Source organism: Pocillopora damicornis, chromosome 2 (genome assembly GCF_964200805.1).
Source record: "Pocillopora damicornis chromosome 2, jaPocDami1.2, whole genome shotgun sequence".
In the NCBI taxonomy this organism is placed as follows: Eukaryota; Metazoa; Cnidaria; class Anthozoa; order Scleractinia; family Pocilloporidae; genus Pocillopora; species Pocillopora damicornis.
Genome location: NC_142671.1, coordinates 30844685 through 30860211, shown reverse-complemented (window position 1 = coordinate 30860211; position 15527 = coordinate 30844685). Strand labels below are relative to the sequence as shown.

Genomic DNA, 15527 nt, shown 5'->3' with positions numbered 1-15527 from the left:
GACCGTGCCTTTAAGCGCGATCTTATAAAACAAACAACTTCAGTTGTAAACTGTATTAGCATAATAAAGTCTCGGAACGCTCAAAATTCGTATTTGAACACTTTAATCATTCAATCCTTTACAGGCATCTCTTTTCCAACACCAAGGCAAATTATTGCTTCATGCCACCCAATCCAAGTAAAAAAGAAAGGTTAAGAAAATTACGTTATGTTGCTTCATTGGTCTTGAAATTTTAGCCCAACCTCATCACCTTTGTCGATTGCGATATTTGATTTATTTCCTTATTTATTTTCTTGTAATTGAGTGATCTCTTTCTTACATCTGCATCTTGCAATGTTCCTTTGAACCAGGCAAAACACTCCCATAAAAAATAAGATGAGCGGTAGCCTAATACGATTTGTATATCATACTGTATACGTGATGTTTGTTGATCGCTTTTACGCAAATTGCTTGACTTTTACCCGCATCTGGAAGTGTCTGTGTACAGACTGTATCTATGGATGCCGGCTGGACGTAGGTAAAAAACAAATTTATCTTCTGTTACGTCGTTAACTCAATGTATCAGAACGTGGTATTTCAGGATTAAAGACAAACATTTTAATAACTTTCAATCGGTCTTCCACGTTACGTCACTCAGTAAATGATTGGTGTAGAACTCATTCTGCTACAGCACCCTTCACTCTTTAAAAATCAACCTTGATTTTTCGGAAATTTCAAAGGGCTAATGGGAAGTTGTTTTGTTTTGCTTTTTTTTTTTCGACAACGAGGACGCTTGTTCCCTCTTTGGTTGAGGTATTTCAAAACCTAAACCACAGAAGGGTCGGTTATTCAAACGTTGAGATTAATTTTTTTACTTGGCAATTCTCGAAGTTCACTGCGCTGTCAATAATCAAAAACTTACTGCATATACTCATTAATAGAAAGGCATATGTGTTGTCTCAAACTATTTCATACTCTCGCACGTTTGAATTAACGCGGTTTGTGGTCACAAACCACCACATGATTATTCTGATTTACCATGATTGCTTTGTAAATTATAATTCATTTAGAACGACCTTTAATGAACCTTTTAAACTCGAACGAACAAACAACTTAAACTGGTCAGAAACCTGTCTAATCGTAACCACGATCACCTGTAAAATTTTCCGTTTACGTCTTTAGAGAACCCTTCACAAATAAACTGCGTTTATGGCTGTTTCGCAAATTGATATTTGTTTCGTGTTCACTGCGCTGGTAAACGCCTTGAAACTGACAGTAGTGGTGTAAAAAGTAATAAGCAACTAGAATTGTCGACACAGTAGGCTCAGATATTATGCAAGAAGACCTCTTTGTATACAAACACCATTGAAACAGGAAAAAATAGAACCCGTTCTGAGCAAAGCGGAAAATTCGTAAGAAAGGTGGCAAATTTTCCGGGTTGTCCTAATTGCTTCAGTTCCGAGCTGGTGAACATGCACAGAACGCGCTGAAAGTTAAGAAGACAAGGTTAGAAAGATGGAACTGGCTATCATCGTCCTAGTTTACAGTGCATTTATTTTCAGTTGTAGCGGCTTGGAAACGAGCTATACAGGTGAGCATTGATTCTTATAATGTTAGTAGTCTCTTTTCTTTGATTCTTAATTAATAGTTTTGTTAGGTTCTTGGACGGATTAATTGCGACTGTTTTGGCTGATAAGTGTTAGGTTGTGAACAAGCTGTACACAATCGAGAGTAAATATTAAAACTGCTACTTTTTCGCCAATAAAACCGTAATAGGAGAAACCTGGAAGTAGCTGATGTCTAATTAAGGATTATAGTGCAGGAAGTATCTAGCATATTACACGAGGCCTTCTAATGAGTCGTCAATAATTTTCTAATGTAGGGTCTAAACGAGAATATGTGTTAGATTCCTCAATAAAAATTGGCCCAAAATCTACCCTAAATCATACTTCTTTCAAATTTTATTCACTTTCTTAACGTCTTATTAAGTAAATCGGGCAATTATCGAGAAGAAACGATATCAGTTCAAACAGACAAGTCGCGTTTGATGTCCATTAATTCATGTAAAAGAACACTTTTACCGCATTTTAAAAAAACATACAAAGCGATAACTTTAAGACGTCCATTTAAAAATGGCGAACCTTGGAAATTGTAAAAAATTGCCTGGCAAAATAGGAAGTAACCAAGAAATCTGACATTGAAAATGTTGAATGTAATAATCTGCTTATAAAGATCGAATTGATTTTGAATTATCAGTGTTGACGATAACCCTGTGCCATGGTTTAAAGTTCTAACCCCAGTTTGCAAAAAAACAACAACAACAAAAAAAAAACAAATCAAACAAATAAAAAGAAATAATACCAAAAAAAAGTAATCATCTACAGTGAATGATACTTGATTTTTTTTCTCTAATGGTGAAAAAAGTTTTGCTCCGTGGATGGAAATAAAATCGCGCAAAATAAATATTCATGAAGGTCACGCACATTTCTTTGCACAAGGGTGGTCATGAGTTTCTAGACGTCAAGAACTGGGCAATTTCGAGCGCTTTATTATTGATGATGTCGACAACAAAATTTCCTTGTTACCCCTCAAATCAGAGGTTGAAGACTTATAAATTTGATCTGTTTGACAAAGTTAATTTCCTACTCAAACTGCTCTAAATTTTAAGTGCTAAAGAAATGTTTTAACTCGGTGAAAAACTTATAACTTTAAATGCAATTGAAGACAAAGATTTGCAACCGATGTTTTATATTTTTATTTTTTCTGAGAGAGAGATCATTAAAGCAAGCTTGACATGCCAAGAAACTGTTATCTGCCGAAAAAAAGACATCACTTAGTTTTTCACCGTGCCTTTTTAGATTTTATTGCATTACCATACAGTGAGAAGGATCAATAAACTGTTTACAGTAGACACAAATATTTCAGTCCCGATTTAAATCTCGATTATCCAATCCTCAATTGTCCGGATTTTCGATTCTCTGATCTCATGACCTACGTATGTTCATATTTTCGACTCTCTAAACTCTCGATTATCCGGATGTTTCGATTGTCCGGAATTGCTTTTCTGGCCCCATTACCTACGTACACTTATACTTATATTTCGATTATCCGGAGCATTAAGCCGAGACCCTTCAAGTCCGAATAATCAAAGTTCGACCATATTTAAGATTGGTACGAATGCCCCTTAGTATAATGTTTGTTTTATGTGATGCGCTTTTGTGATCGCTTTCCAGGTATGCGACGCAGTTTGAAAAGGTCCGTTTTATTATCCCTCAGTAGCATATGTTATCATGTTAAAGAGGTGTTTGCAAATTTGAACTTTGAAACGCCTCATTGACAAGTACATTGACGTCAATGATGATAGCATTGACCTCAAACGAACCGCATTAACGACAAAATGCACGAATCCTAGCAAAGTTTTCCGACGCATCTTAGAACGTGTTAACACGTGAGCTAGCGAAACCTCGGAAATACACTTGAATTGTCGAAAACAATCATTCCGACTTTAATTTTTTACTTCATTCTTTCATATCTTCATCTAACATGGACTTCATCTCTACATGTCAGTGCGCCATGACTTTCCGCTTTGATACAATCAGTTTTTAAAAACGCTGTCACACAGAGTAGGGTGGAGGAGTCGTGTAAACCTGTCGCTGGACCTTTTCTAGTATTGCACCAGCAAGATACTTAAAGAAAGGTTTTTTTTTTCACTAGGTCACGACATGTTTCCCTGTGCATCCCACAACAGCCGAATGCATGAAAGCGCACATAAATTTAGCCGGCATATGTAATTCATTTTGAGACTTAAAGTTGACTCATTTTGCATAAAGACAATGGTGGTTGTCAAGGTTACGGGTTGCCGTCTGTACAGTAAGCTATTATGAAAATGACCTTCTTTGTTCTCCGAAACAAACATTGAGCGAAAAAGGACAAAAAGCGGAAAACCTAGAATGAAAAGTTAACACACATTTTTACTGTTGAGTAGGGTGGAGGAGTCGTGTAAACCTGTCGCTGGACCTTTTCTAGTATTGCACCAGCAATAATCCGCAGAATGTTCCGACAGAGAAATCGACAAAACATCGGCTTTGTAACGTGGAGCCTTCTAACAAAAGAAATGCATTTTTTCCGGTTTGTCATAATTGCAGGCTCTTTCATTTTCAGTTTCTGGGAATATCGAATTGAGGCAATGACAAACTTGTCCTTATAGTTTTTTCGCTTTTATACTACATTTATCTCATGGCTAAAACAGAAACTGAGTGAATGATTAAAAAATTCGAGAGAGGTGTTTTACATGACAAAACAAAAAGAAATGAAAACTATTTTTCCTCAGGGGCACTCTCTATTTATATTTCATAAGACAGAACAGCGGCATGGAAAAATCTATTATATTTCATTTTGCCATGCTAGAGCAATTAGAAAATAAATTTGTATTTATGTTAGGAGCAAGATATTCAAAACTATTTAGTTTAGCAACTGGAATTACTCGGCATGACAACGGCCTATCTGTGTCATTTCGTTGTTGCGCGACGCATTCACAAAATAACCTTATAAATGGAAATATTGCTGAAAGTTCTGTGTTGCCGTTTTTGATGCCAATGTGAGTTTGGAGCAATTGAACTAAACTCGTCATATGGAATCACTGCTGTGCTCTTTTGCATTTCTCAATTTTACTTGCCGTAAAACGGCTAAAAAATTAAGAATGTAGTTAGGCGTAAGAATTGACAAATTAGAACCGTTCGTCGTAAAGAAGTTAACCGTAAAATGCTTCTCTTTTAATCGCAACTGTGAGAAATTAGCTGCTAGCAGGAAAATGGCCAAACTTTTAACCGTTAGTCGCAAAAGCCATCACCCAATTGAGAGTCTCATCTTCCAGAACAGTTCATTTTTCTGTTTGAGGCGTGGTCAAAGTCGGTTAATGTCATCAGAGGGAAGCATTTCATTCATATCGATGTCAATAACACTGTTTCCCTTCTATTATCTCGCTGTAACTCATTAGCAAATGTAAAGCACGAATAAAGCCACCGCAAACCAAGACTTAGTTCTGAAATTTTCCGGGATGAAACCTTTGCATGTTTTTTTGCGTCTTCTTCCCTTCCAAGTATGTTTTGTTTGCTTTTTGTCAAGATTTTTAGTATTTTGGTTTTTCTTGAATTTTTTAGTCAGCCTCCGCCTCGCTACTCGGTACATGAAACTGTATGCAATATTCTTCTAGCAGTTCTAGCAGAAAATTCAGCGCTGTATTCGTAAATTCCCTCCATAAGGCAACACTACAAATCTTTTATTATACGACCCGTACGGCCCCGCGCGCGCAATCCCATAGAAAACCGCAGTGAAACTTGACGTGTGAAAGTTCGTACTTGGGCCGGTTCACACGGCTTTGTTACACAATGTTGCGTTTTTCGATGAATCGTGAGTTCCTTATACTGACTCGAAAAAGCAAAGCAAGGGTTTCCATTGTTTTTAATTATATTACATTATTCTTGGTTATGACGCACGGACGTGTGTGTGTTGACTTTGAGCCAACTGTTTTTCCCGTTCGGCCCTCCCACTCAATCAGTGAGTACTTACTATTTGCATGAAAATAAGCCCTCTTGGCCTGGCATTTGAATGAAAGTTACACTGTTTTTCACTGGTTGAAGAGGCCATTTTGTCTACTTTAAGTGGATAAGTTTGGTGAGATGTCTCCTCTCGACTCGCATTTCTTTATGAGTTAGTCGTGTATTTCAATGTCATTTGCGTTCGGCTACGTACATTTGACCCATTTTTCTACATATATACTGCTCCTAATCTTATATATGTGCTTTCAATTAAGCATTTGGTGTCGGCCAAAAGAGAGCTTTTCGCAGTTTGAATCTCTTAAAACAAAACCCAAAGAAGTCGTTGATTTTCCAACCAGAACAGAATGAATATCGACAGGGAGCAATGAGAACTCAGTCAAGAAAACGCAAGGCTACCAGAAATGGGGGAAAACACGAGTAACCAAATTTTTATTGAAGTAAGCTTCGCATCTCATTGATGAAGAGAGGAAAAAGGGAGTTTTTTTTTTAAATTTTATCTTGAGACTAACAGTAAAATCTGAGTAACACAAAATTGAAGCAATCTCGGCAGAGCTATGATTCATCACTTCTATTCAGTGATTTAGTTGAAATTTCTAATGAAAAGACCAAGGAGAACCCACGGAAAAAAATTTGCATTGATATAAGCTTTGGTATAAGCTTTGATAAGCCTTGATAAGCTTTGATAAACTTTGATATAAGCTTTGCATCTTGTTGGTGAGGAGGATAATATGAGTATTTTTTTCTTTGTTTGATTTTTTAAATATTTTTTTTTGGAGACCAACAATAAAATTGGAGTAAAACAAAACCTGAGTAATTCTGGATTATTTTCGATACTCAATATGAAACTACCCTGTTATAAAAACTCATTCATCATTAGATTGTCAGATTTCTAAAATGCTGTGTTATTTCTTTTATCATTCTTTTTCAGGACAAAAGTCCAGTCATGGATCATGTGACGCTAAAGGTAAGTTCAATCCAACACAAATAATAATTATAATGATAATAATGATCATGATAATAATGAAAATAATAATAATAATATTATTATAATAATAATTTAAGTTTAATATCTAATTTTTGTTTTTTGTTTTTTGGTGTTTTTTGAGAACGACAATAAAATTGGAACAAAACAAAACCTAAGTAATCCTGGATTATTTTCGATACTGACTATGAAACTACCCTGTTATAAAATCTCATTCATCATTGGATTGTCAGATTTGTAAATTGCTGTGTTATTTCTTTTACCACTTTTTTTTAGGACAAAGGTCCTGTCCTGGATTATGTGACGCTAAAGGTATGTTCAAGCCAACACAAATAATAATTATAATGATAATACTAATAATAATAACAATAATGATGATGATGATGATGATAATAATAATAATAATAATAAAAATAATAAAACTTTCATATCTGAACACAAAGGACTTCTAGGCATTGATGTACGATCCTTTTGTGTGGAAAAATGATTTTTAAAAGAAATCTGATCTCAAGCTCATCCACGCCTTCAAAGAGCAGAATAGACCCGTCCAATGCCTGAGGAAAAAAAATCAGGCTTCGACGTGATTTGAACCCAGGCCCTCCAGATACCAGTTTGGCGCTATCTACAACTGAGTTACGAAGCCATGTGTTATTTGATGAAGGCAAACCATTTCAAGAACCTTATTTTTTTCATTTACATCACATAAAATCCGTTGTGAACTTTGCGTCTAAATAATGTCTCACTCCTGTTTTATTTTGGTAAATAACTTAGTCGCGATTTTATGAACTTTTCATTGACCTCACGTTCGCCATAAAGGAAATATGATAGGACCAAGAGAAAGCGCGCGCTACCAGTCAATAGTGTGGTTCGTACGTCGGTGATGTTCAGCAATGTGATTGTTGACATCGCCTTTCTTCGTCGCTCATTTGTGTTCAGTCAGTCTAGTTGCGAGGTTTCTGCCAGTCTCACCGATGTAGGAGGCGTGGCAGTCGGAGCAATTGATCTTATATACTGCTCCTTGTCTGTTCCACGGTTCGTCTCTGTCTTTGATATTAGTCAGTAACTGACGTAGTGTGGGACTCTGGGACTCTGCGCAATGCCTAACCTACAGCACCAACTACTTTCAACGACTGACCCTGGAAAGCTGGTTTACTAACTTGGAACAGACTCACCTCAACAGGTGTCAACCACTACCGACACCATACAAACGACTCATCCACGACATTAACATTACAAACGAACCGAACAGAACGACCTAACTTCTATAACGGATCCAAACCGACCAATCACAACTGACCTACGCCACTTGAGTCTTAAAGCCAATAACATCACGGCAAAACTGACCAATCAGTGTACACAAACCGGACTAAGTACATTCGACTGACAACAACCTTTCACTTGACTCTGATGATGACTTCCGCTCAGGTTGTCGAAACGTCAGTCACCACTACCAACAACAGTCCTTCTCAGGACTACACTCACCCGTACGATCAAACGACACTATTACAATTTAAGTATTCTAAGTCACACCCAGTTGTATCTTTATATTAAATTAAGCGAGTTGAATGACATTTGATGTCATTTCAGATCCCGATCCGTGTAATAGGTGCAACTACAAAATATTGAACAGCCCTGATCGAGCTGAAGGATTTATCACCTATGACCAGCCTAAATGTGACCTAATGTCATGGGACAGAGTGAAATATGACACTTGGTATCGATTCAATGGGTCGGCGGGCACAGCCATGCCAACTCATTGCGTTGAGACGATGCGATGCGGTGCCGAGGCCCCAGGTTGGTTGTACGGTGGTCATCCCAAAGCGGCTGAGGGAATTTCTACCAGGTCAGTCTGCTTCAACTGGTTAGGGAAATGCTGCTATTACAAAAACGAGATCAAGGTCAAGAACTGCCGTGGATTTTTTGTGTACAAGTTCAGAGATCCTCCCATGAATTTTCTGCGGTATTGCGGGAATGGATCCAGAAATGGAACTGGTGAGTTTAAAACAACAATTACTCGTGAAGATAATCCTTTTTAGATGGTGGCTAGGAAAGTAAAACCAATGACAATTTTTTTTATTTCCGTTATTATTTGAAGAAAAGCCGCTCTACATTCCTGTTTTGCAGTGTAGTGTAAAAGAGCGTCTTGATGGACTCATATTCGCGCAGTCATAGAGAAGAAACGTGTGTTCCTTACGCAAGAGCAAAGATTACTATTTAACGATATTTGTGTGATAGAGGACTCTTTTTGTAGGGCGGTAAGAGCTTCAAATGTCCGCGCCTATTTTTGCGCCAAAAGAATGATTCCGTTTGTTGAACTGGCCACGACACTGCCCCATTCTTCATCGGAGTATCAGTTTTTTAAACTGTTGTGAATTTCTTCTGTCACTTTTTAGGACAAGTGTCGCGTTATGAAGTATGCAAACGTGAAGCTAAAAAGGAGAGAGGTAAGTTCACCAGGGTAAAAAAAAAAGACGTTACTCGAGCTCAGTGCCCCACCCGGCCGAACTTTATCCTGGTTTCCATGTAGCATTAAGCGACTAGGAGCATAACTACTCCTCACCAGGCTTCCCTGACAGTTCACCAGTACCCATTTATGCTCCTCGTTGGAGAGAAGCGCTGTGACAGTAAAGTGTCTTGTCAAAGAACACAACACATTGACCCGGCTAGGTCTCGCACCCAGACTTCTTTACCGGGCGTCCAGCGCATCAACCATTACGCCACTAGGTATCCCGAATTCACAAAAAATAGGTTTAACCCTTTAATCACTGAGAGTGACTAGCATCTAATTTCTCCTTACAATATCTAACCCTCAATCACACATTAAGGTCATGAGAATAAAAGAATGATCATTAACTAAAGCAGCTCTTGGTTTTTAAACAAATTCTCCTTGTCAACACCTTACGAAATATATGGAGACCAGTATGGAGAAAATACATACTGATGTTAGGGTAGAAAGGGTTAACATAAGCAAAGAATTGCGAATTGAAGAGTACAAACAGAGCTAGTTTGTGGAACTTTCTTTTACATGATCTACGGATGACCCCACTGCAAGTTTGCCCCTACCTCGACGATTTCGCCGCAAATATTTTCTTACTTTTGAATTTGGGCAATCTGATTTAGTTTATAACAGAAGATGCCTCCACCTTCACATATACTTGTGATTTACAAATCAAAAGTTTTTTTTAAGAATATCCGATGAGGGTCTTATGCAAAAATTTGTGATTTCTTTATGTGGATTGTTTTTTTGATAAGCTAAACTAAGTTTCAATTTATAATGCTTTTCAACATCATATCATGCGAGGTACAATGTTGTTACTGTATTATTGAAATGCAGTTTACGCCACCTTTGGTCATAATGTGGACATCAACATACAAATGTTCCACAGGTCATATTCCTGATAGCAGAATTTCTATATATTTTGCTCTAAGGTTCTTTTAAGGCTGGGGGGGAGGGGGGGAAAGGGAGGAGGAACGGAGGATTTTGAGGGATGACGTGGTTTTAAGAGGGAGTAGCCGAGGGATCGGTCGTCTTGACAGAGTTTAAAGGGGGGAGGAAGAAACTATATGAAATTGACTTCCACTAAGAGAGAATCTTAGAATACTGCAGAGTCTTAAGGGGGGATCAAGTAAATTTGCGACACAACCAAACTCCCGCTCCCCCCCCCTACCCAAATACTCAGGTGATGAATCATGACTGTCTTCTAAGTGATAATGATTGATCATCACGTGAAACAAGATCCCTGAGCCTCGCAGTTCGCATGTTGTTGAAAGGTTCAATGAACGAGTAGATTGCAATGGTATTTTTTATCTCTCCTGAAGAGAATCCATGTTTGTCTGGTGACTACATTACCCTCAGGGGGCCGAGCCGCGCTCAAGGGTTTAACAGGTCCAGACGAGCTAAATGTGACATGGACATTCTGAATGTACCAGAGGCTTGGTATCGCTTTGCTGGCAAAGCAGGCACCATGATGGCTGATAAATGTGTTCCCGTCAAGCATTGCGGGACGAACGCTCCCGGCTGGTTGCGGGGTCCTCATCCAGAAGACCCATCTGAAGGAGAAGTTGCCAGAACAGTTTGCTTTCACTGGAAAAACAACTGCTGCTTTTGGAAGACTCGAGTGAAAGTGCGCAACTGTGGAACATTTTTCATTTATTACCTGAAACAAGACCCGATGGTAGGCTGCAGCTTTCGTTATTGTGGCAATGGCGAGGGTGAGTAAACACATATTATCATTCTGAAAGATGCCACCCAAATTTCTTGATAAGTAAGTCTTTTTTCGCCTCAGTGGGAGGCCGTCGCCTGCGAATTTTTCCACATTAGTGTTATAGGATAGGTATCACAATAACGTCAAATGATGGACATGCATGTGACAAGTTTGCGGGAACGATTAGAAGCACATATTCTAATATGATCATATCCTTTTTCACAGGACCCACTCCTGGCCCAGAAAAGCCAACAACCCAAGGTAAGTCAAATATTTCTCTTGATGAATGCGTGCAATGATGAAGACCTGCTGAAAAATAAAACCTTATTTCTGTGATACATTTTGATTGGAAACACTGCATAAATGACAGTTTGCGTGTGAATAAACAATGATAATTAATTATTAGCAGACTAATGGATTAAAGATTTCAAAGAAATTAAATGACGGTAGAAGGTCAGAAACTTCTCGATTTGCGTATTACTCCTTTTTCCTCGCCTGAAGAAACTGAACCAACTAAAAACCAACATGACCGGCAGTTTGAGCCTCCTCCTTGTTAGCATTAACGTTGAATAATTTTAACGATCGTTACAATCATTTATTTTTATTTTCTCAGTATCCACTTCAGAAACGAAATCGCCAACATCCACTTCAGAAAGGGAATTGGCAACATCCACTTCAGAAACGGAATTGCCAACATCCACTTCAGAAACGGAATCGCCAACAAGTAAGTAAACTTACTAAGTTGTCCATGATTAACTTCATAACCATTTGGCCATGTCTTGTGATCGGCTCGTTTTTCCGGATAAGTTCTAAATTAAGACTGAAGTAAAATCGCTTGTTTCCCTGCTAATAATATGTTAATGATATGTTTCCTTTCAAGTAAGCTCCAGGGCTATAAATGTTACCATTGTGAATAGCATCCTAACTGAAAAATTGATTCGTCTGACGAGTAATTGGGAGTCTCAATGGGGTTAACTGTTAGCCGAAAAACGGCCAAAATATTTCGCTGTTCACCATGCCCTTTCTTTTGACGTATTTTATGGTCATACAGAAAAACGAATGTTTCCATGGTGGACTATTGTGTATTCAGTTATGATATTCAGCACAGAAGCACCTAGGTATTCTAGAAAACGATGAAGGGATCTTTACTTTTGGGAAATAGGAAGGGTTGTCTTATAACAATAATAGTTAATTTGTCTACTAATCTGAGAAATGTTTTATTTGTCATAGATACAACAAAACCACCTCCACCATCTTCAGGTGAGAAGTCTTTGATTTTTATCGATTTATCAAATTTTGCCCATTCCACTCATGATATGAAACCGTTATGATGATGATCAACTACATTAACTCCTCACGGGTCGGCTTCATCCATCTCTTTATACTAAAAAATAAACAAAAACCTGCATCTTCCGGGGAGTAGAGGAATTACCCTCTCTCTGCGAATTAAGCATAGATCTCTTCTATGAGAAGAATAAGAATCATCAGAAACGTGAATCTAAAGAAAGTGTCTCTAGTAAAGACCAAAATGATTAGGCAGGAAATGAATGTCTACATATTGTTGCCGCTCCCAAAACATGACGAGGATCCTAGGAGTGTTCAGTATTTGTTTTAATTTATGTTCTTGCAAGAGAAACAATTCATTGATAAATCTCAGCAAAAATCCCTGTTTTGCTTTCATATTGGAGAGGAGTGACAATGTGTTAAATTTTCTAGGCGTCAACGTCGTTTGCGGAAAGAACGAGATGACAATTAGCATTCGAAAGACCCTCCTCAAAGGCATAGATGTGGAGCATATTCGTCTTTCCGATGTAAACTGCAGAGCCATAGAGAACCCAACCGGCGATCGCTTTATTCTTCAAACGGAATTGACCAAATGTGGCACAAAAGTCAGACACGCTAAGAATTTTGTAATTTACAAGAACAAGGTGGAGGAAATTCCGATTGAAAATGGTCAGATAGTCACACGTGTCCGTGAAGTGGAAATACCTTTCAGCTGTTACTACTCAAACACGGGAGTCGTGTCCGCTGTTGGTCTGGAAGTGACGAGCAAGAAGATCATTTTCTCCAGGAAAGGATTTGGACAATTCATCCTAGAAATGAATATATTCCCGAATAGCGATTTTGTTAATAATTACAGAAAGGAAGACTTCCCAGTTTCCGTTACATTAAGGGAGCGTCTGTTTGTGAAGGTCAGCGTAGACACAGACGACGAGAAACTTGAGATTATGGCAGAGACATGCTTTGCTACACCTGATCCTGATCCCAATAAACCTGCATTGAAATACATGTTCATCGAAGATGGGTATGGACCTGTTTAGTGTTAAAGATTTATCCACAACTGACAGGCAGTAAACTTGGTGCCATGTATTTGTCTACACACGCAAAATTTCAACGATTTTCAACGACGAATTAATACTTAATGATGTCTTTGGAAATTGATAGAGGACCATAAATTATTTATGGCCGAAGCGGCGGGGGGGAGGGGGGGTTAGGGTTAAGGGGGTTAAGGGGGGGAGGCTAGGTTTTGTCCAGAATACAATTTACCTGATCATCCCAAAAGGCTCTGTTATATTCTTAGCCCCCCCCCCCCTCCCCCTTGTTGGCAAAGACTGATCGTCCGTCTGTTCCCCCCTAAAACCACATGTGATCCCACTAAGTTCCTTCGCACCTCCCTCCTCCTCTAAGGTGATGATATTGATAAGTCCGTAATTTCAACCGCATTTATATGACAATGAACCCCATTTCGTCGCTACAAGTCATCACTTGTTGTTGTCTGCAAATTGCTAACTTTCTTGTCTTTTTTTTCCAGGTGTACAACAGACGAAACCGTGGAATACATTTCATCAGACGATCAGAGAAACAAAAAGTTTAGCCTGGAAGCGTTCAAATTCTTGGGCGAACATGAATTTGTGTACATGCACTGCAAGGTAAAGATATGCAACGCAAAGGATCCTAATTCACGCTGTGCACAGGGCTGTCTGTCTGACAGACAAAAGAGGTCGCTGTATACCGAGGAAAACAATGACGAGGAGTATCTATTGGCTCAAGGACCGTTCATGCGAAAGGATGAAATCAACGAGGAGACAGTTCTACAGGATGTTGAGGAAGTGCACGACATGAATATCAAAGGTAAAGTAGAACAGAATATTAAGACAAGTCGATCTAGGTGCTTTTAAACTGTTTCTATCTATGCCTTTGATTGGCTATTTAAAAAATATACAAAAGCTACGTGGTAATAACACGGCGTTCTGAAACATTTGCGCATGTGCCAAAGTTGTAATGACTAGGTAGCGTGTTTTCAGTGTCAGAACCAAGCTGTCTCACACAAGTAACACACAACTACACAAGCCAAAGAGCTACGATGCTTTAAGAGCGTATAAACATTTTGGTAAAACTCAAAACAGAATGGTGAATCTTCAGGCTACCCGTACCTGAATAAGCTTCGTGCTAGAAAAGTCTCGTGCTTTCTTTTTCTCCACTTTTGTTTCCTTATATAGATTTCCATGAACGTTTAAATCTTCCTTCGCTTATTTTTGCGAGACAGAGCTTATGTTTTCCTTTAGAACTTTGCGCCAGAAATCGGTACGCAGAAGGTCAGAATTGATCCTCTCGCATGCTTGACGTTTGACCATTGAGCTTGCGGTAATAATTTCAAATGAAACCTTTTTTGTTTAATATATGAATTCTCTAATTTATACCTGACTGTATGTCAACTATTTAACTATTGCAGCTGCTGAGAAGAGCAGTCCTTTTGTCATTGCATCCACCATGACGAGTGTGCTATGTATGATGGGAATGTCATATATGCTGTGGTACAAGAAATCGCGGGCTCATCAGGGTTACACTCCCGTGCAAGTGAAAGCACATTAGATTCAACATCCTTTCGTTCACAGATTGTTTTTTATTATTTCTTTGATATCAATTGCAAACGTCTATTGAAGAGAGATACGTTTGGATTTCTCTCTTTTTTGAGATTTTAGTCAAATGTAGAGCGATTTTACCCATACTTTTAACATGAGCTTCATCCTTATTGTGATATTTAAAGTTTGTGTTCAATTTTATTACTCAGGACTTCCCCGACATTCACTATACGGAATGAAACATCCTATACCCTGAAGGGCATATTGCCTTCTAATCTATTATCTGCCAATTCTGATTAAATTTTCAACGTATCTAACTGTTCGTTTAGATTTTTTTAGTCGACTTACAATGACAAAACCTGAGTTGTTAACTTTAGCCAAGTTAGCGAACAGGATCGGTAATTTGAGAAACCCTTGGGATCTCCGACAGCTGGAGAGCTTTGAAATACCTTAGGAGGGAAAGTATTGACCCGGATAAGGGGATTCCGTCTTTAAGGTAAGCCCCTGTCGATTCAACATTCTAGTATCCTAAACTCCCTGCTGTGCGGGGAGAAATGGAAAAAAAAGCTCATCTCTGATGGATTGTCGATGAAAAAGACTTATCTCAGCTGAGTCAAAACAACGGAGAGGGGAACTGTCTGGTTTTATAACATTAGTTTGATATCAAATATTTAACGATCATACTGAAAAGCAATTCACCAAGGACGTCATCATAGAAATATACTTTCTATTATCATCTCTTATTAGATTCTTGTTCTCGTCCGGCGCTGTAGCCACTGGTGTGCAAGCTCAGCATTCTGTAACTTTTCGGAAAGTAGAATTAGAGAATAAAGGGAATTTTTTACGTGTGAAGATTAATTTTTTTGTTCCTAGAAGAATGAGATCGGGTGTTATTATCAATCGATAATTGCACGAGAAGCAGTGAACTTATCACATTACG

The 15527-nt window shown here is 38.4% G+C and overlaps 1 protein-coding gene across 1 annotated transcript; it reads left to right on the top strand.

Moving 5' to 3' along the window:
- The first annotated feature begins 1153 nt into the window (after positions 1 to 1153).
- On the top strand, positions 1154 to 15439 carry LOC113686124 (pancreatic secretory granule membrane major glycoprotein GP2). Its single transcript, XM_089198368.1, has 12 exons — positions 1154 to 1570; positions 6466 to 6501; positions 6796 to 6831; positions 8107 to 8511; positions 8913 to 8963; positions 10339 to 10731; positions 10950 to 10985; positions 11338 to 11448; positions 11955 to 11984; positions 12441 to 13029; positions 13537 to 13856; positions 14458 to 15439. Exons 1-12 carry the CDS (start codon positions 1495 to 1497, stop codon positions 14595 to 14597), a joined length of 2223 nt encoding a protein of 740 aa, XP_089054494.1. The 5' UTR covers positions 1154 to 1494; the 3' UTR covers positions 14598 to 15439.
- The last annotated feature ends 88 nt before the right edge of the window (positions 15440 to 15527 follow it).

Coding starts and splice junctions, on each gene's coding strand:
- LOC113686124 (XM_089198368.1), top strand. CDS start 1,495: ATGGAACTGGCTATCATCGTCCTAGTTTACAGTGCATTTATTTTCAGT. Junction 6,502..6,795: donor TGGATCATGTGACGCTAAAG/GTAAGTTCAATC, acceptor ACTTTTTTTTAG/GACAAAGGTCCTGTCCTGGA. Junction 8,512..8,912: donor TGGATCCAGAAATGGAACTG/GTGAGTTTAAAA, acceptor GTCACTTTTTAG/GACAAGTGTCGCGTTATGAA.